The sequence below is a fragment of the Ochotona princeps genome, chromosome 2 (genome assembly GCF_030435755.1).
Source record: "Ochotona princeps isolate mOchPri1 chromosome 2, mOchPri1.hap1, whole genome shotgun sequence".
NCBI lineage: Eukaryota > Metazoa > Chordata > Mammalia > Lagomorpha > Ochotonidae > Ochotona > Ochotona princeps.
This window is the reverse complement of record NC_080833.1, coordinates 140,846,992-140,867,363: the sequence shown is the minus strand read 5'-3', so window position 1 is coordinate 140,867,363 and position 20,372 is coordinate 140,846,992. Positions and strand designations below refer to the sequence as shown.

General features: G+C 42.1%; 1 protein-coding gene across 2 annotated transcripts in view; it reads right to left on the bottom strand.

Annotated features, from left to right (window-relative positions):
- The window catches only part of DPP6 (dipeptidyl peptidase like 6), a 797,513-nt gene that overhangs the window by 344,064 nt on the left and 433,077 nt on the right, over nucleotides 1–20,372 (bottom strand). The window contains exons 1-2 of one of the 2 annotated variants that reach the window (XM_058660637.1): nucleotides 5,585–5,648; nucleotides 164–258 (exon numbers count right to left, since the gene is read on the bottom strand). In XM_058660637.1, the coding sequence (XP_058516620.1) occupies nucleotides 164–258; nucleotides 5,585–5,594 (105 nt within the window). In that variant the 5' untranslated portion in view covers nucleotides 5,595–5,648. Of the gene's footprint in view, nucleotides 1–163; nucleotides 259–5,584; nucleotides 5,649–20,372 lie in introns of those variants that run through there. The other variant, XM_058660636.1, reaches the window with a different exon arrangement.

Sequence of the window (20,372 nt, the reverse complement as noted above, 5' to 3'; positions counted from 1 at the left end):
GGCTTCAATTTCACATTATCTTTAGTTGCTCAGTCCATACTATTACAGGTTTATTGCTTCTCCTGGGCTATACTAAAAGTTGAAACCTAAAGTCATTTTCTGCTTTATTGATTTGTAGGAGGAAAAACTGAAATTCATCCTGGTCATTACAGAGAGTACTTACAATTTTTTTGGCTTCTATTAACACAGTAGAAATATTTGTTTCAACATTCTGCAGTATCACATTTCCTTTCTTTTCTCTGTAGATGAACTCTTTATCTACAAGAAAAGAAATAAAGAAGAAACTTGAAACATCAAGAAGCTTAACTAGGTTTCTGATGGACGCTTTTGTAAAATGAATTGACTAGTTCTGAAAGACAACATTAAATAACACACAGGTAGATGTCTATTTACAAATACTGTGAGACAAATGGTAAATGCTCTGAAAAATGCAGCTATTGATGGAGAGGCAGGACACACAATGGAAAAATGAGAAATGCTAGCTGAATGACGGCAATAGCACAGCCAGTTTGACAATAGGGAATTTCTCACTAGAGTAGTTGATTGAATAGCATTATGCCAATTGCATTAATTCAAAAGGGTTGAAATTCAAGTATGTCTGGATGTTATAAGGGAAGCTAGTCTATCAACGTAGCAAAATTCTCACCATTCACATGATTTTAATGCAATTCCATTTATGCACTGATAAATAGCATTGAAACGTTCAGTGCTAAAGTTATCACTAATTGGTGTCTAGGTGAAATTGTCTTTATTCTCCCAGCAATAGTGTAATGTACGAATCAATGAGTTGGATTTTCTTTCATTTTTTTTAAACAAAGTACATTTATCTAATGAACCATATTCGTTAAAAGAAGACATCATGGACATTTGTTCAACCATTTCAACGACACTAAGCTGATATGACAAACAGCATTTCTTTTGAGGAAAGCACTTCAGAATTGTCAATTATCTTTGTACCTAGGTTTAATGAAGAGTGGACAATTTTGAACGAGCATGACTGGACAATGGGGATAATCTAACGGTGTTAACGCCATAGGGGTTTAGCAAGTTTCGCTTCTCTAGACTCTTTCCAAAGAGCAGCATGCTGTGGGTAGAACGAGGGTGCCCCGGGAATGGCCTTCCACCTACTTGGAGGAAAGTCAGAGAATTCTTCTGGAGTTTGCCTCTAGGGGCTAGAGGAGCCAATCCTGGAAGTCTGCTGCTTTTCCAAGGCCATTAACAGGGAGCTGAACTAGAAGTGGAGTAGGTGGGACATGAACTGGTACCGTACAAGAAGCCAGAGTAGCAGGCTGTGGCTTAGCCTGCTCTACCATAATCTTCCATATACACCTCACTAAGGTAAGACTCTAGGCCTTCAGCTGATCCTCTCAAATATGCCTAGTAAAAACAGAAAAAAACTGAAAAATTCCCTCCGTGGGGTGTCATAGCTACGTCTCATAAATTCTGGTATGCTGAATTACATTACTATTCACTGTATTTAACACAGTGATCCACAGATTTAGTGCAATACCTATCGAACTTAGGATGTCATTTTTCTTAGAAACAATTATCCTGATGTTCCTACAGGATTACAACAAACACATCCCCAATAGCCAAAAGAATATTCAGCAAAAAAGAACCAAGTTGATAATTACACATTCCTGATTTCAACATTATGAAACAAGTCCAATTAGAAAAGCATAGTGCTCTATACAAAGACAATGCAACAGTACTAAGAGCTCAGAAATAAATTCAGATTTTTAAAGCCAGTTGATATTTGACCAAGACATCAATAGCACAGTGAAGAAAGGACAGTCCCTTCAAAAAAAATGGCATTGGGGAAACTGGATATACACAGGAAGATGAAATTGAACTCCTATTGTCTAAGCAAAAATCAAAATCTTTTTAAAAAAAGTATAAAATCTGAAGCTGTGTAACTATTAGGAAAAGAAACACTGAAGAAAAGCTCCATAACTTTGCTATAGGCAATTATTTTTCCATGTGACTCTGAAACATAGGCAATGACAAAAGTAGACAAATGAGGGATCATCACATTTTTTAAAAAGAAAAACGTCTGCAAAGCAAAGGAAACAGGAACAAATCAAAGAGCTAATCCACAGAGCAGGAGAAAACATTAATCCAATTTCAGCTAAATTAATTTCTAATTATTTATGGAGTTACCGCTATACTCAGTTATTTGGAAATCTGTTGTTTATGTTCTACATCTTTAAAGTTATCCAAGCGATCTTACTGTAATGTATTTTAATTGAAGTTCACTGGATCGGAGGCTGTTCTGTACATGATTAATTCATTCTGACAGGCTGATATTATGAGATGCAAGAGGAAATGAGAATGTGGGGGGATAAGATGTTGAATCACCTGGCCCAGCGGCGTGGCCTACCGACTAAAGTCCTCACCTTGAACGTCCTGGGATCCCATATGGGCACCGGTTCTAATCCCGGCAGCTCCACTTCCCATCCAGCTCCCTGCTTGTGGCCTGGGAAAGCAGTCGGGGACGGCCACGGAAGATCTTCCTGTCTCTCCTCCTCTCTGTATATCTGACTTTGTAATAAAAATGAATAAATCTTTTTTTTTAAAAGTATGTTTTGTCTCTATTCATCTTCCTGTCTCTCCTCCTCTCTGTATATCTGACTTTGTAATAAAAATGAATAAATCTTTTTTTAAAAAAGTATGTTTTGTCTCTATTCATCTTAGGAAATTTGTCTTGAACTATTATCAAAGTTAATTTTTTTTTGTTGTGCTCACTAACCTATCAAGTATACTCAGTGAATATTTTAGTTTCAGAATTTGTACTTTCTATTTAGAAATCTCCATTTGTTTACTTTGTTTCTAATTTTCTGCTGAATTCTCCCGTTTCTCTATTGTGATTTTCATCCACTGAAATGTGATTTTATTAATTCATTAAAGGGAGCTTAAAACTAGTTTTTAAAATATTTTTTATTCCAAAAACCATTTCATTTAAGAGTGTGTTCCATCTTCTCTGCTCTTTGTATTTCTGTTAATTTTGGATTGTATCCTTGACATTATAGATTTCTGGACACTCTGGGGTTTTTTGTTATTCCTAATGAGCGTGGCTGATGTTGCAATAGCGGGTCATTTTCTTTGCTCTGTTAAGACTACCAACCACCACGTATATAATTATACTTACAGATAAGTAGATGCAGTTATGTACATATGGATAGATACAGAAGTGGATATAGATATAGATGACATAGTGTTATTGTTTGCTTTTGCAGAAACTATTTTGGATAAATTACTTCACCTGACATTCCAAGCTCCTTACATTCTGGCCTGGGTCTCTTGCCCTGTTTTAATTTCCCAATACCTTCACTAAGCATCACGAACAATGCCCTGTCTTCCTTGCTCCCGTGCTTCCTCATGCAGCTGTGTTTGCCTGGAATGCCCTTCATAGACACCAGCCAGTTGAAGCGTTCTGGTCTCAGCATAAACATCAGCTCCTTTGTGAGGTTTCCATGCCTCTGCCAGACAGAATTAGTCTCTGTTTTCAGACCATATTTCATTCACTCTATTTTATCTCATATAAGCTAGGGTTATGTGTCTGTTAGAGTACTTGGACTCCTGTATGTTTCTCAGGGTAAGAGGCCATACATTGTTGATATTCTATCTCTATACTGAGTATATTGACTGGTCTGAAATAAGTTGCTAAATGAATCTATGATGAATTGAGGGAATTAATATTGCCATAAATCTGATTTATCCAACTTTACATGTGACACAATAAACAGAACCACTTTGTGAGAGGAACTGCTGGAGGATAAAGAAATCATATAAATCAAAGGATATTAGAAAATAGATACATAAATTCGGAATTTTTCAAAATATGTCATGAGATTCTATCTTAGGTATTTTATTACTGTCTTTGCAATGCAATACAAAACCACATGGTTAAACATACACTGCATTAGATCATTACAGAATTGGGAAACAAAGTTGAAAAACTCTGCTCAATGTGAGATGCAAGAAAAATGTTCTTTCTTAGGAATAGTTTTCCCAAAGAAAAAAATGACAGCACCATCAACTACTGTTTATTTTTCAGACAACAAATATCTAGCACTCAATATTTAAAATGCATCATTTGTCTCACTGTTCTATATATTTATGGAATTTTACAAAGCTAAAAAAAATAAAAAATAATAATTTTAGTTGTAGTACAAAGAAAGTGATTAGCTTTCATTTTGTTTTGTTTGACCAAACTGATGCAAAAGCATAGAGCAAATGAAACATGCTTATTCTAATTCTTCTAAAAATAACATCCTAATCAATTACAAGGACTATCATATACTGAATGATGCAATATGTTGCTTAGCAATGATGGTCATTAAGAAAATATTTTCAAAGGTCATAACTGTAATGAGAGTTTAAGTAATGTCATGGCATCTAATGGTATTATAGATTTTTTTTAACAATTTGAGCCTAGATCTCATTTTTAAAGTGCCACTGTAGATTATGTTTGGTTTTCCAAAGTATGTTTTTGTATAAATATGAAAAAGAATCTTTACAAAGGGATATGTTTTAATTTCATTCTTTTTGAAAAGATTTATTTATTTGAAAGGCATAGTGCCAGAGACAGAGAGAGAGAGAGAGAGAGAGAGAGAGAGCGCTCTTTGATCTGCTAAACAGATACAATAGCCACAGTTGAGCAGGCCAACACCAAGACTAAGGCACTTCCTGCAGATCTCCCACACGGGTTGCCTTGGCTCATGTTCTCATGCTGCTCAGTTGGCTTCTGGGGACTGTTGGGAGGGAGCCAACTTGGAAAAGGGTGGCTGGGACTCCAACTGGCCCTCTAGGATGGGATGTGGGTGTTGCAAGTTGTGGAGTAAACCCACCAATCCATGGTTCTGAAACAGATAGTAACTGCAGGAACTGATTTTTATCATCACCATCTTTTCATTTAATCAATGGCTGAAAGGAACAATGTTCTCCTATTTTCTAGATATAACTTACTTACATTTATATACAGTATAATTATTCTGATATACCTATATCCCATGAGAGTTGAGATCAATTTGTTATAAAATCCTTACCAATAACACTTACATTGCAAATATATTCTATCAAATGAAACCAGAATTTTTCATGAGTAGCTGATTCCAGGTCTATGGTAGAAAATATAATAAAACAAGGAAGCTGAAAAAATACATTAGGACTATGCCTAAATGATTCAGAAGCCACCATGATTATAGGGCTTTCTTTGGTCAGGGACGCAACATTTGGAGCATCAATGAGAATAATAAGGGAAATGGACTGAAGCTCATCAATAGGTCTTTGAACATGAAATGCTGTTTAAAAGACAAGCATCTTATTTAATTGGTAATTATTAGAGAATGATTATAATTCAACATATCATTCACAAGAAAGACATCGGATAAAAGAACGTTTAATTAATACCATAAGCACCAAAGTAGAAGATTCTAAGAAACTATAGGAAAACATGACCCGCTTTTTTTTTTTAATATTTATGCGGCATTTGGAAACTTAAATAATAAAATAATTAATTACCTAAGAAATCATTTAAAAATGCTTTTCAATGCGCTATAGTGTTATGCTTTCCTAATAACACCTGTTCTCATCTTTCAGGGATGTCCACAGCAAGACATATCAGGATAAAATGTCTCAGTATTTGGGTTTTGCTGCTGAATAACATTGGTGGAGAAGTAAAAGAGCAGATAAAGATGAACCAAATTGGGCCAAGCGGCATGGCCTAGTGGCTAAAGTCCTCACCTTGAACGCCCAGGATCCCATATGAACACTGGTTCTAATCCCGGCAGCTCCACTTCCCACCCAGCTCTCTGCTTGTGGCTTGGGAAAGCATGGGAGACCTGGAAGAGGTTCCTGGTTCCCGGCTTGGGATCAGCACAGCAGTGGCCGTTGCGGCTCACTTGGGGAGTGAATCATCAGACGGAAGATCTTCCTCTCTGTTTCTCCTCCTTTCTGTATATTTGACTTTGTAATAAAAATAAATCTTAAAAAAAAAAAAAAAAGATGAGCCAAATTGGCCGTTAGGATTTATTTGTTGAATTTGGATTATGGATACTTAGGGGGTTAATTACTACTCTTACTTCTGCATACATTTAAAATTTTCCATAATAAGAGACTGGCATTGTGGCACAGTGAAGAGACACTGCCGGCCATGTCAGCACCTTCGTTTGTTCCAGCTGTTACATCGGTTCACTTTCAACACAACTCCCTGGGAAAGTCGCAGCAAAGGGCCCAAGTGTTTGGACCTCTACCAACTACATGGGAGACTTGAACAAAGCTCCCAGCTCCTGGCTTCAGCTTAGTCCAAGCTGGCAACTGCGGCCATCTGGGAAGCGAACCAATCGAGGGAAGACCGCTTTCTCTTAATGCTTATCTACCCCCTTCTTTCCTTCTCCCTCTGCAGTCCGATCTCTCTGTAGCTCTGATTTTCAAATAAATGAATCCTTTAAGTTTTTCTTTTATAATAAATCTTTCAAATTGAAATCAAAGCTCAACAATTTTTAAAGCTATGTAGTTTATAGTGAAAATAAAACTACTTTATTACTTTATTCTTTTAGTCCTTGTAATGCTTTAAAAATAATTTGTATTTATAGAATCAATCTGGTATTTTGTTTGTAGATATTTACTTATTGTGTTTTTACTATATTTCTCCAGTAACTAGTGGGCCACAAACGAATTCTAAAATATTTCCTTTTTGAATCATGACCCCCAGTTTTGAAGTTGCACAACCTTGCATCCTTGAAAGCAAGTAGTTGTTTCCAGGTCTGAGAAACATTAAATATAGAATGAATGTAGAGGGTCTTACTGGCTAAAGGACAAAGACAAACAAAGATAAATAACCGATGTGGCAAAGTCAAGATCAAACTGGATTGCAAAAGCGACCCCAATTCTTCATTCATGCTTTGCCATATAAATTTTCAGGATATTTGTCTGAGCTCCGGGATCGGATAGATAAATTGAAACAGTCTCTCTCTCTCTCACATATTTATATATGTATGTATAGAATGTATATATATATACATAATGTGCATACATGTATATATAATACAATACATTATGTATAAACAAGCAAGCTTCTCAAAAGCTCTTTTATCATTTGAGTTGTCCTCTGGGGACCAATGCTACCAGACACATATGCCTGGACTAGTCTTTTGGCCTTTGGAGAACAACGCTATCTGGAGGAAAGATGAGTTGCCACATTTGTGCAAGAGGAGTTCATTCTAGGGTAGGGAAGAGACAGCTGCTTGACAATCCACGTGGATGAATCAACCAAGACATAAGTAGAGTACTCTAATTATGCACCAGCTGATGTGACATGGATGAAAAAGGAAGGCTTGCTTGACATATCACTAAGGCTGGTGGACTTATACAGCCTTCTTGAGGCACTAGGTAACTGGTATGAGAAGTGCTGGGGTCCGTGCAGTGTGTGTGGAGGACACGAAGGTGTGAAGAAAACTGTACATTGCAGGCAAGGCCACAAGTAATTTTCTGCTGCATGGCAAGGCCTGGCAGACGTCTCTGCATCCACCTGAAGGCAATCCCACCTACCTTTGCAAGGACACCGAACAACCCCGCTGAGACTTCTGTAATCTATTTAGGCATTGTCTGCCACTGTGGAGTTGGTCTTTACTGTCAATGTGAGCTTGGAAGTTGATGTTGCTGATAAAGTCTTAGCAAAATGGCCTTTTACAATTCATGCTGTCTCTGTCTCTGCTGCCCCCATTGACCATCCTTGATCTTTAGCTCCTCCTTCTGTGATGCATTTCCTCCCTTAACTGATTCCAGATTAAGTTGTAAAATGAGAATTGCAGTGGGACTGTGTTACTGGTTGATATGCACAGTCCACTGAGAATTTCTTTTGAGAGCAGAATTATCCTTGGAAAAACCCACTTGACCATGACATAAAAAGTCTGTGCCAGAGCTTGTGACTGCTTCTGTATAAATAGACAGCTTTCCCGCATTGTCCATTATGATCCTGAAATTGTAGTGGTCTGTTTCTTTTCTCTTTATACCTAATTCACGCACCCTTTGTGAATCCCGAACTCAGCTGGAGCTGGACTCCAGCAGAGGCCAACCATTCACAATGGTCTCAAGTATCCAAAGGAAGAACGATTGGAACACAAAAGAATGCTATTATTAATTAAAACAATTGAAGATGGATTAAAATTTCTGTCCATGGGCCCAGCACGATAGCGTAGTGGTTGAAGTCTTCACCTTGCATGAGCCAGGATCCCATATCATTGCAGGTTCTAATACTGGTGGCTCTGCTTCTCATCCAGCTTCCTGCCTGTGGTCTGGGAAAACAGTCGAGGATGGCCCAGAGCCTTGGGACCTTGTACCTGTGTGGGAGATCTGTAAGAAGTTCCTGCCTCCTGGCTTCAAATCAGCACAGCACCAGCTGTTGTGGTCACTTGGGGAGTGAATCATCGGACGGAAGATGTTCCTCTCTGTCTCTCCTTTCTGTATGTCTTACATTGCAATAAAAATAAATTCATTTTTTAAAAAATTCTGTGCATAATAGTACTCACAAAGAAATAAAAAATTAAATTTTTAGGGCCCAGCAATGTGGCCTAGCGGCTAAAGTCCTCGCGTTGAAAGCCCCAGGATCCCATATGGGTGCTGGTTTTAATCCCAGCAGCTCCACTTCCCATCCAGCTCCCTGCTTGTGGCCTGGGAAAGCAGTTGAGGACGGCCCAATGCATTGGGACCCTGCACCCGTGTGGGAGGCCTGGAAGAGGTTCCTGGTTCCCGGCTTTGGATCGGCGCGCACCGGCCATTGCGGCTCACTTGGGGAGTGAGTCATCGGATGGAAGATCTTCCTCTCTGTCTCTCCTCCTCTCTGTATATCTGACTTTGTAATAAAAATAAATCTTTAAAAAAACATTTATTTATTAATCTGTCAAATTAAACTCCAAAGCCACCTGGAAAGTGCATAATCAGGGAGTGGGAGTGGCCTAGTAGCGAAATAGTGGGCACCTCCCTCTTGGTTTACCACTCCCACTGGAGAGCATGAAAACCAGGACAGGGCAGGAGTGGTTAGACAGAAAGGCACACAACAGCATGTGTGTGGGCTGGATAGTGGAGCTGGTTGTGGAGCTAGGTTTCAATGCTCATTGACATGTACAAGAGCTGAATGGGAAGTGGGACAGACTGGACTAGTCTGCTGCACATATTGGCAAGCATGGGAACCAGGGCAGGGGCCAGGCTTGGTGGAGGTTATAGGGAGTCACCCCAACTAGGCTGCAGCTCCCACTGGTTTGTGTGAGGGCTGAGTATGACGTGGCAGGATCAGGCTGGACTGCAACAACCATGGTTCAAGTGGAAGAAGGGCTGGAAGCAGAACTGACCCAGCAGCTGCAACTACCAGCATGTACACAAGCTGATTGGGGAAGACAGATGGTGCCAGACCCTGTACTGGCAAGCACACATAAGAATCAGGTCTGGGATCACCTCAGATGAAGTTTCTCTGCAGATCCCTCCAACTGAACTGCTAATCTCAGAACCCCAACCATGAAGAGACTATTTCAGCCAGTGAATTTTGAATAGATTTCATCGTGCTTGGAATGGCAAGACTGGCAGCAATTCAGAACTGTTGAACTATCAAAACTGCTTGAGCAGGACCCTTGGAGTGTGCTTCACATTGGGGACCTGGGATGGGTGGGAAGCTGGGTGAGGGGCTTCTCCCTTTATTCCTCTGCTGACCCCAGAAACGGGGAAAAATGACGATAATAGTGTGGAAACAATGGTCTTACCCACTTTCCTGTAGCCCTTGACCCTTTGTACCTTAATCAACTATGTAAGATTCTTTAAAAATTAAAAATTATAAAAAGATTCACGAATCATAAATGTAGGATGATTAAGTTAGAGAAACTATTGTTTTCTAGATTATCAGCACACATTCATTTCATTTGGAAAAGTTGATTAGATATTTATCTACTGCCAAAATATTACCCAACAGGAAACATGCCAATCAGTGAGAATGGAAAAAAAAATGGCAGTTATCTCTACTTGGTAATTAACCTTAGAATCCTCAACAGTGGGACAAACAGACACTAAAGATAAAGATGTTGTGCTCTATAAGGAATCACACAAATTCATTACAAGGACAATTTTATCATATAATTGGCCCAATCAACTGAAATAACCTTACAAAGAAAGTACTATCTATATCAGCAGAAATTAAAGGGATATGATCAAATATAATTATGAGCCTTAACTTCATGTGATATGAAGATAAATATCTTTCGAAGGTGTTTTTAGAATGAACGAGGAAATTTGAATATAGCTTTAGAATTCAATCATATTAGAAGGTACCTGTCATTGTTGTCCTCTGAGATCATACTCTTGCAGATAGAAAGGCATACTTTAGAGATGCATTATTTAATGTTTGAGAATGAGAGAAAGCAATATAATTTGCATTTAAATATTTTCAGCAGAGAAAAAATATTGGCGGAAGTGACAAAAATGGCAAAAGCTGAAAATGATATTGCTGTTAGTAATATGGGTGTGGGTTGTGTTATCCTATGTACTTTCCTATCAGTATGCTTTCCCATTAAAAGAAACAGAAAATGACGCGCCACAGTCTCTGATTTTTAGGAACACACAAAAGAGTCGGGCAGTTATCCCCAGAACACTCAGCTGGGAGTGAGTTGACAGATCAGAAAGGGTCACTTGGAAAAGTTCAAGAGGCTTCTCCTTGGATTAATCAGGAAGCCGATTCCCAAGCGATAGGTGGTGAGAGGATCTCATATGAGGATAAAATTCAGAAAAAAAAAAAAAAAAGAACATAAGTGAAAAGTTAGAAGATGCTGAGTAAGCAGCCTAGTGTTTAAGCAAAGCAAGTGATGCAAATAGGAGTTACCACAGGTGGTAGACCAGATGACCCCTGAAAAGCTTCACTCCCTCAGTAAATGTTTCACTGAGTAGAAAGTCAGCACAAAGAATCCTCAAAAAATTTATGAAAAAAATGTGATGATGAAAACATTTCTGGAGAGTGCTTGGCTTCTGCCCGCACAGGTGGGCTTACGGTGGCCTGGGGGGTGCAGGGGCTCACACTCAGGCAGTAGAGCAAATCCGGGGATTTCCACATATGCTTGATCCCAGGCATGGTGGCAGAGGAGGGGAGAGCCCTCAGAATACTGACCTGGTGTGCTGGTGGACCAGGCTTGAGGAACTGTGAATGTGCTGGGATCCTGGGTAGGTGGAGCAGTAGGGTCACGGACCAGTACATGTACCTGAAGCTTGGGTCCCTGGTGGGCGAGCAGAGCTCCAAGCCAGCATACAACCCCACATGAAGACTGGGCTTGGGAAGACCAGGCTGGGGAACCCATGCACTCCCTGGTGCAGGGACTGTGGATCGTTCAGGGAAGGGAGCATGGGGATGTGTGTGTAGGAGGACTGCTGGAGTTATGCTGCAGATGAGGAATGACTTCTGGGGGACTTCCACCAACAAGGCCACTGTATCCACCAACAAGGCCACTGTATCCACCAACAAGGCCACTGTACTTGCAGGTAAGTGAGGTGCCTGAGACTAAGCTTTTTGGAGGAGGGAAACTGGAGGACCTTTCTGGGTCAGACCAATGCACCCACTCACATGGAAGACCAAAGCTGGGCTAGTTCGCATTGACTACCCCCACCCACCACTGAACACTAAAGCTAGAGCTGTGGGCCTATCTGGCAGGGCTAGATCACATACCAGCCAGTGATGGTTAAAACAAGGGACAGGTAATGTTACGCTGGGCCATGACACTAACCAGGATGTGAAAGAACCAAGTCTGGGGGCACACTGTGTAAGGGATATGTGGGCTCACCTCTATGGAACTGCAATATCCACTGCTTTGCTCAAGAGCTGGGAGTAATGATGGGCAGAGCTTGGCATGATCATGGAACCCCAAGACATGCATGGGTACTGGGGCTGGGAACAGGCTGGCTGGTCCAGGCTACAGCACCCAAAGGTGTACCCAAGAAGAAGCTGTGGAGTGAGTCCAATCACAATATCCACCAGCACACACAAAGGTTGAGAAACAGAGGGCAGACTCTGCAGGGTAAGGGCCCAGCACCCACTGGCACATATGAAATCCGGATCTGGGAGTGACCTGGTGGGGGAACTTGAGGAACTTCCTGGTGGCTGAATCTCCCACTGGTAAGCATGTGATTCAGGCTTGGGTGTTGGTCAGGCTGGACAAGGCTGCTCCACTTGTCAGAAAGTGTGTGGGTTGGTTCGGGACAGTAGGGGTGCTGATTGAACAGGGTCAGGTCAAACCTTTGCACACTGGCTTGTGCAGCAGCCAGGACAGAGTATGCTGGGCTAGGCTGTAACACCTACTTGCTTGCATGAAAGCCAGGAATGGGGACACACTTGACAGGGCTAGACTGCAACACCCATAAGGGAGAGTTGGAACTGGAGGCAGGCCACACCAGGCCAGGGTGCATCATCTGACAGCAAAGGCCAAGACACCAAATCGGCTATGTTGGGTTGGGTTAGAGCAATCACTGGCTTGCGCAAGATCTGTGTCTGGGATCAGGCCTGGTTAGGGGTGCTAAGGGGACACCCTGGCTGGCCTTCAGTTCTCACTGACAAGTGCAAGAGCCAGAATGGGGGCAACGAACTGGACCTGGCATGGCTGCAGTATCCCTCAGTATGTGGACTGGGTTGTAGACTGGGTCTGGGGTTTGCCAGACTGGGTTAGATTCCAGCACCAGTTGGAGCTCTCAAGAGCCAGAGTGGGTGTGGGACAGCTGGGATAAGTATATGCACACACTGAAACACACAAGAGCTGAGTTTGAGAGTGGGCCAGGCAGGGCTGGGCTCTAGCACCCAACAGTAAAGAGCTAGAATGGGTGTGGGCTGGTCAGGCAAGGCCACTGTTTTTCCCAGGACAGGAGGTGGGCCACACCAAGCTAGTCCAAGGACCCACCAGAGCATGTATGAGATCGCAATGGGGAGGTGACCTAACAGAGGAGCTTGGGGAACTCCTCTATCAGGATGCAGTCCCTGCAGGTGAGTGTAAGAATTGAGATGGAGCAGCCTAGACCAGGCCAGGTTACAATCCCTGCTGGCACACATGTGTGTCAGGTCTTGGGGCAACCCAGCCTGGACCAGTTTTATAACACCAACTGGTATATGTGGGAACTAGGATGGGGTGCAGGACAGACCGGGTTGGGCCACAACACCTGCCAGTTCATATTAAAAGGTGGGCCATGTCAGACTGTCCTGTGGCAACCACCAGCACATGCAAGACCCAATGGAGGGGGTGAGATCAGTGGGGGGACAGCAAGGACTCCTCTGCTGGGCCACTACTCCTGTTGGTGAGCATGAGAGCTGGGAGCAGGGACAGACTATGCTAGGCAAGGCTATGACACCCACTGGACTGCATACAGGCTGGTTCAGGGGGAGAGCTGGGCTGAGCTAATTGACTGTACCCACTGGTACATGCAAGAGCCAGAGTAAGTGCAGGCTTTGCCCCATTATCAGCTGGCAAGTACTGGGAATGATGCAAGTCACACCAAGCTAGACTACATAACTACCTGGAAAGTACAAGATCCAGGGCTGGCAGTGGGCCTCGTAAGCAAATTATGGACACTTCTCTGGTGGGCTACAGTTCTCACCAGTGAGCATGAGAACCTGGGCTGGGAGTGGACTTGGCTGGACAGGCAATAGCACCCACCAGCATAAGTGTAGGCTTGATAGTGGGGTTGGTGGGGCTGAACTAGGCCGCAGCATCCATTGGTGTATGCAAAAGCAGAATGGAATGTGGGACAGATCAGACCAGTGTGGTGCACACACCTTCATGTGCAAGAATCATGACTGGGGATGAGCCTGGTGGGAGTTATTGGGGGTTGCTTTTAATGGGTTGCAGTTCCAGCTGGTGTATGTGAGGGCTGAGTATGTGGTGGGCAGGGTTGGGCTGGGCCGCAGCATCCATTGGTTTGTGTAAGAGATGGGGCTGGGGACAGAACCGACTCAGCAACTGCAACCACCAGTCCACTGCACCATCTGCGGCAACTGAGGAGGTTCAGTTCTGATGCATACATCCACACTCACACCACAGAACCTGTGATTCTCCCAGGGTTAGAGTTCTGAGTCAAGCAGAAGTGACCCCAGATCTGATTCCTGTGTGTGCTAGCCAGTACAGGGTCTGGCTCAGTCTGTCGCCCACATCAACCTGCACACTCGAAAAGGGAAAGATTCATTTCGTAGCTTCATCTCTAATTGCCTGTACCTAGTTCTGTTTTAATATTGCTTTTTTTTCTTTGCGTATTATTGCTTCAACAGTTCATGAACTGAATACAACCTTTAACTAATGGACTAGTTGAAAGACAAAAGCTTGACGGAAAGAGTCCATCAAGAAAATCTTGGAAGTACCAGAGAGAGAGAGGAGACAAATTATCAGGAAACACCTGTTCTAGGAAATTGGAAATTTGGCTTCTCTTTATGGCTTTACTACAAACCAGCCATGGCAGAAGAATGTGATGAAATTTCTGACAGTATCCTGAAAGGGACGGGGCCTTGTGTTTCCATCTCTTCTTTTCCTGTCTGTTAACAGGAATGTTTTCATACTAGGAGGACTACTGTAGTCATTTTGGGTCGTCAGCAGATTCTGGAAACGTAATGAACATACAAGCAAAATAGGCTGTATCTCCTGACTTTATGTGAGAGAGAAATGCAGTTGATGGTCAAAGTTCTGCCATTAACACTAGTATTTGGCTTCTTCTTTTTTTTTTTTTTTTTTAACAAAATTTTAAGAAAGTAGCTAATTGCGGGCCAGGTGTGATGGCCTTGCAGCTGAAGTCCTCGCCTTGAATGCACCGGGATACCATATGGGTGCTGGTTCTAATCCCAGCAGTTCCACTTCCCACCCAGCTCCCTGCTTATGGCCTGGGAAAGTAGTCAAGGATGGCCCAAAGTCAGAAGTTCCTGGCTCCTGGCTTCGGATTGACACAGCACCAGCCATTGGAGAGTGAATCATCAGATGGAAGATCTTTCTCTCTGTCTCTCCTCCTCTCTGTGTATCTGACTTTGCAATAAAAATTAATAAATCTTAAAAAAAAAGTAGCTGGGCTCAGCAGCGTGGCCTAGTGGCTAAGGTCCTTGCCTTGATCCCATATGGCCGCTGGTTCTAATCCCAGCAGCTCCACTTCCTCTCTGTCTCTCCTCCTCTCAGTATATCTGACTTTGTAATAAAAATAAAATAAACCTTTTTAAAAAAAGTAGCTAATCCTAATAAAAAAAAAGATGACTGCATATCACCCCTCATTTCTGGACCTGTGGGCAGAAGGATCTGGTAGTGGTTCTATTGGGCATTTTTTTAAGAAAGATTATTTTATACCCCTGTCTTTCATTTTCTTCTCTTCTCACTTCTTAAATACAACAGTCAGCCCTGAAGGAGACCTAAGCGTGAGGCATGCCATCACCTACTGCCTCCCACCGTGGGGAGAGACAGGAGCTGGATCAAAAGCAGAGCTCTCTGAAATGGGAAGCAGGGGTTCCAGGTGACATCTCAACAATGGCATCCTTTTCAATATGAAAATTCTTTGTTTTGGAAAGGGCTAGTGTGCTGATTACAGAGACCCGGCAATGAACCCTTTGCAAGTAGGAAACACAGTAGGATGTATAAATAAGAGATGCTGTCTCTACCAGCAGTATTCATCTCTGAAGGGCGAAACAGCTATGCTGTTTAAACCACATATTCACCAAATATTCTACATTCAGGGGAAAATGCTGTGAGTCACGCTCAAGGATTATTTGGGCTGAGATCTGCGCAAAAGCTTTCCTCTGCACAATTTTTGTCCTTCTGAGTTACAAACAAACAAAATAATCCGAAATGTCAGCGATGGGAAGGCAAAGTCTGAACATAGAAAATCATTACAAAAAAACAATTCTCCTTGTTCATTGGAGTGGAAAATCAGAGACGCAAATGATTACGGGTTCTTTTACTCTCGAGAGGATTTCTCCTCTCCTTCCAATCTGGTCATCTACATCTGACAAACCTCAAAGTGCCTGATTAGACAGCAGATGATGTCAATGGCCTATATCTTTCAGGGAAGCACTGGCACGTGAAGCCAACATGACATGTCAGAGCAGATATCCGCATGTGCCGTGTGACTGCCTGAGTCCGTCTACTTACAGAATAGCATGAATCCAAATAGGACTGGCTCCAGCTTGATGCTTTGTGTGCCCCGATTGGCCACCACAGATCTCCTACCTGCCTAGGCTCCTCCTTCAGGTGTACTGTGTTGTAGATTTATCACGTGGCATCATTATTTCAAGTTCACTGCCATGTTATAACTCTGGTTCTGATCTGAGAAATTGCCCTGTATAGCTGTGAACTGTATGGCTTTGCCAAGATTATCGGATACGTTTTATTCTGTTAGGGAATCAGAACTGTCTAAAAGCCAAAGCATGACTGAATTATGATTCTCAAACTCAAGAGAGTGGAAGGCTCATCACATACTTATCATTAATATACTACAGCTATTATAGGAGAGGAAATTATACCACCTAATGCATAGTCAAGGGATAACCCATGTGTGATATCCAGGCTTACTCTAAGTAAGAGAAAAAGTCCCCCTTCACCAGCTATGAACTCTGTACTTAGAGTCTGTTTCATTTGTATCTCCACATTCCCACACAGAAAAAGGACTTTGTGATAATCTGCATATTAGAATATGTCATTCCAATAGTAGGCACTATCTAGTATTATACAGCATTAGCATTAACAGTAGTGCAAAGCTACCAGGGACAGTTCCTCATCATCTGAGTAACTGATGTCTAAGGGGAAATATTCAGAGAACTTCACAGGAAGGCTTTACCTGTAAAAGGCTCTGATAAAACTGCAACCACAACACTACACATTGCTCACGTTCCTCTGTTTCATATATATTTCATACATTCCTAATATATAAAGCTGTAATTTGTCATTTAATGTAGAAAACTCAATAGTGCAAAGGGTGTTTTATAATCAAATCAGGGGGTCTGGCGCAGTTGCCTGGTGGCTAAAGTCCTCATCTTGCATGCACCAGGATCCCATATGAATGCCAGTTCCTGTCCCAGCTGCCTCACTTCCCATCTGGCTTCCTGCCTGTGGCCTGGGAAAGGATGGCCCAACGCCTTGCAAACCTGCACCCATGTGGGAGACCCAAGAAAAGCTCCCGACTCCTGGCCCCTGGCTTTGGATCGACTCAGCTCTGGCCATTGTGGTTACTTGGGAAGTGAATCATCAGATAGAGAATCTTATTATCTGTCACTCTTCTTCTCTATCTGACTTTGCAATAAAAATAAATACATTTTAAGAAAATAATCACAGTAGGGCAAATATTTCCTGGATGTGAAAATTGGTTTATTCCCAATGCTAGTGGAATTTAGGAGTTGACCAGCATTTCATAGGGCTACCATTGGTAGAAATAAGTTTCCATATTTATCCCAACTTTTAAAAATTCAAAAATTTCCCTTAGGTTAACTGAGATATGTTTCAGTTAATGTATTGGAAAAGTTGACGGATGGTGTTTCAGATCTTCTAGGACAGGCATCATTTTGACTAAGGAAGATGCACTCATTTTAATGGCACCCATCTTAGTCAAAGGCAACCTAGAAAACATGGACCATCAATGAGGTTTTTTCCTGGTAGCTGATGGAAATTTCAGCTCAATATATGGCCATCGGTAGGACTGATCTGAGTGACAATTGCATCTTGTTTCTTAGAGTTGCCTTTCTGAATGGTGAAGGGACATAGTAAATGATACTGAACATCATAACTTGCAATAGGTTACCTGTTACTCTGTTCAGAAATATATTTTCTAAAACAGTTACTTATCTGAATGTCAGAGTTGCAGAGAGAAAGAGACAGAGAGGAAAAAAAAAATTCCTTTACTGGTTCACTTCCTAACTGACAAAACTGATGAGGACTGGAGCCGGCTGAAACCAGGGAAAAGGAACTTTATCCTAGTCTCCCATCTGGGTGCAGATGCTTGGGTAAATTGTGCTAATCCATTGCTTTTTTTCACGGCCACTAGTAAGTAGCTGGACTGGAAATGGAAGAGCTGCGACTTGAACCTGCACCCGTATGGGATGCCAATGATGCAAGCAGTGACTTTATCCACTACAGCACAATACCAAGTTCTTGTTTTTCTACTTAGTTTGCATTTGCTTTTGCTGCGCACAGCTGCTATGATTTACAGGTGAGCACAGCCACAGATTAAAGAGGAATGGCTCAACAAGTAGACGCAACTTAAAGGGCAAAATGATTTCTCCTCTATTTTCAACATCGGGGAATTACAAAGTAAATTTCCTTTCCTCCAATAATATCTTGTATTCTTGCCAACTAGATCAACATTAGTAAATGCCATGTGGGTATGCATGCAAGTACACACTCTCACATACACACGCATACACTTGCCTCATCAATGCCAAAGTATTTGACTTTATGAATGAGTGGCTAATTTCCAAGTTCTGTCACAGGATGTCTTATACAATTCAATACAATCCGTACTTGATAATTTTAAATTCACTGTGCTACACACTGGGTGCTGAGCATTTACCACTTAATGTGAGCAGAGGTTCCCCCAAGCATCCTTGCTTCTGCTCATAGATGTGAGAGATGCAGCTGCCTGCCGAGCTAAAGGAAACACTCTGAAATGATGGGGAGAGTCGGATGCAACTTGGTTCCCTCGTTCTTCAGTGCAATCTCTCTATTCTTTCAATTTGTAACATCAGATTCATATTTCCTGCGGGAAGTATGGGAACTAAGGGAAACAATGACTTCCATCCATTGCACATGCAACGCTTTGTCCACCATGTTTTCCATGACATCTGCCCTGTGTTTCCTTTCAAGGGATTGCCTTTGTCATGGCATGTTTTGATGTAGTTTAGTATAATTAGCATAACAAATATTTCAAAATAAGAAAAGTAAAAATTAGGAATGGCCTTCTGGTGCTGGGACCAATGAAAGCCATACTGTGAGAACAACCAATCAATATCACGTTCTGGCATAAATTATTGTTAATGCACGGCTCAGTTCTGAGTCCTTCTGGCAATGTCACCAACTGCTATTCTGATCGTGATGCAAATTTTGCAAGTTTGACAGAGGGATAGATCTATCTCCTGCTAGATCACTTTGCAAATGGCTGCAATGGCGAGGGCTGGGCCAGACCAAAGTCAAGTGCCAGGAGCCTCTTTCTGGTCTCCCATATGGGTGCAGGGACCCAAGCATTCAGGCCATCTTTCATTACTTTCCCAGGCACAATATCAGGAGGCTGGGTTGGAAGTAGAGCAACTAGGACTCGAAGAGATAACCACATGAATTGCTAGCAAGGCAGCAGCCCTACCTGCTATGCCACAGTGCTAGTCCCAGTTTTTAGTTCCAAGTTTTTATTTTATGTGCCAAATCAAAGGAGCCTCATTGTTTCTCCCCATCATAGTGAAACAGTAGTATTTGCAATATTTGTTCTGTCCTATTTTCTTGCAATAGGTTATGCGCACATTTCTCACAGGAGATCTTCAATGCTGGCCCTGGGGGTTCAGCTCTAACTCATCCATCTCTCAACAGTACACCGTTTTCTCAGGTTGGAAAGCAGCTCACCACATGCCAAGCCTTTTTGATCACATGCCTCTTACAACACTGAACCAGAGTTTTTATGTTTGGGTTTCTGTCTGAACCAATAACACACCAGAGTTTTGAGCAGGAGTTGAAGAAATACTGTTGGTCATCAGGGAAAGCAAAAAATCACCATCGCTGGAAGTCGTGTTATGAAGCTGTGTCGTGAAGTAAGAATCCATGAAGCTGGTGCCGCAGAAAGTCTAGCAGTAAAAAAAGATTGCTAAACGTCAGTCTAGTGCCCATTAGGATAGTATGAGGCCAGAGAAAGAACAACTGTTTGTACTGAAAAGAGACAAAAGAAGCCAGGAAAGCCTGAAGATGTAGTGTATATCATGAATCAAATTCGATAAAATTGAGAACCAGTGGTAGCCTAGGGATATTTGCCTTATGGCATTTTAGTGCTCACTTACTTTAGAAAGAAATAGACTCAGAAGGGTAAATGTCCAATATCAGGAATCTGATGTAGTAGTTAAAACTTCTATTGGGAGGTTACAATGCCCATTTCACACATCAGCATCGCTGGGTTGAACTCCCAGTGCTCTGGCTCTCTGTTCTAGCTTTGCCAACACAGGCCATGTGAGGGAGCAGGTGATGATTCAAGCAGCTGAGTGCCTACCATCCAAGTGGGAGGCCTGCAGTGAGTTCCTGCCTCCTATCTTCAGCCAAAGGCCCAGGCCAGTTGTTGCGTGTTGGTGAATAAACCAGTAGACTCTAGGAGTTAAGGCAGGGAATGGCTTTCTCCTTTACTCTTTTTTCCACACCCCCGCCATTCCT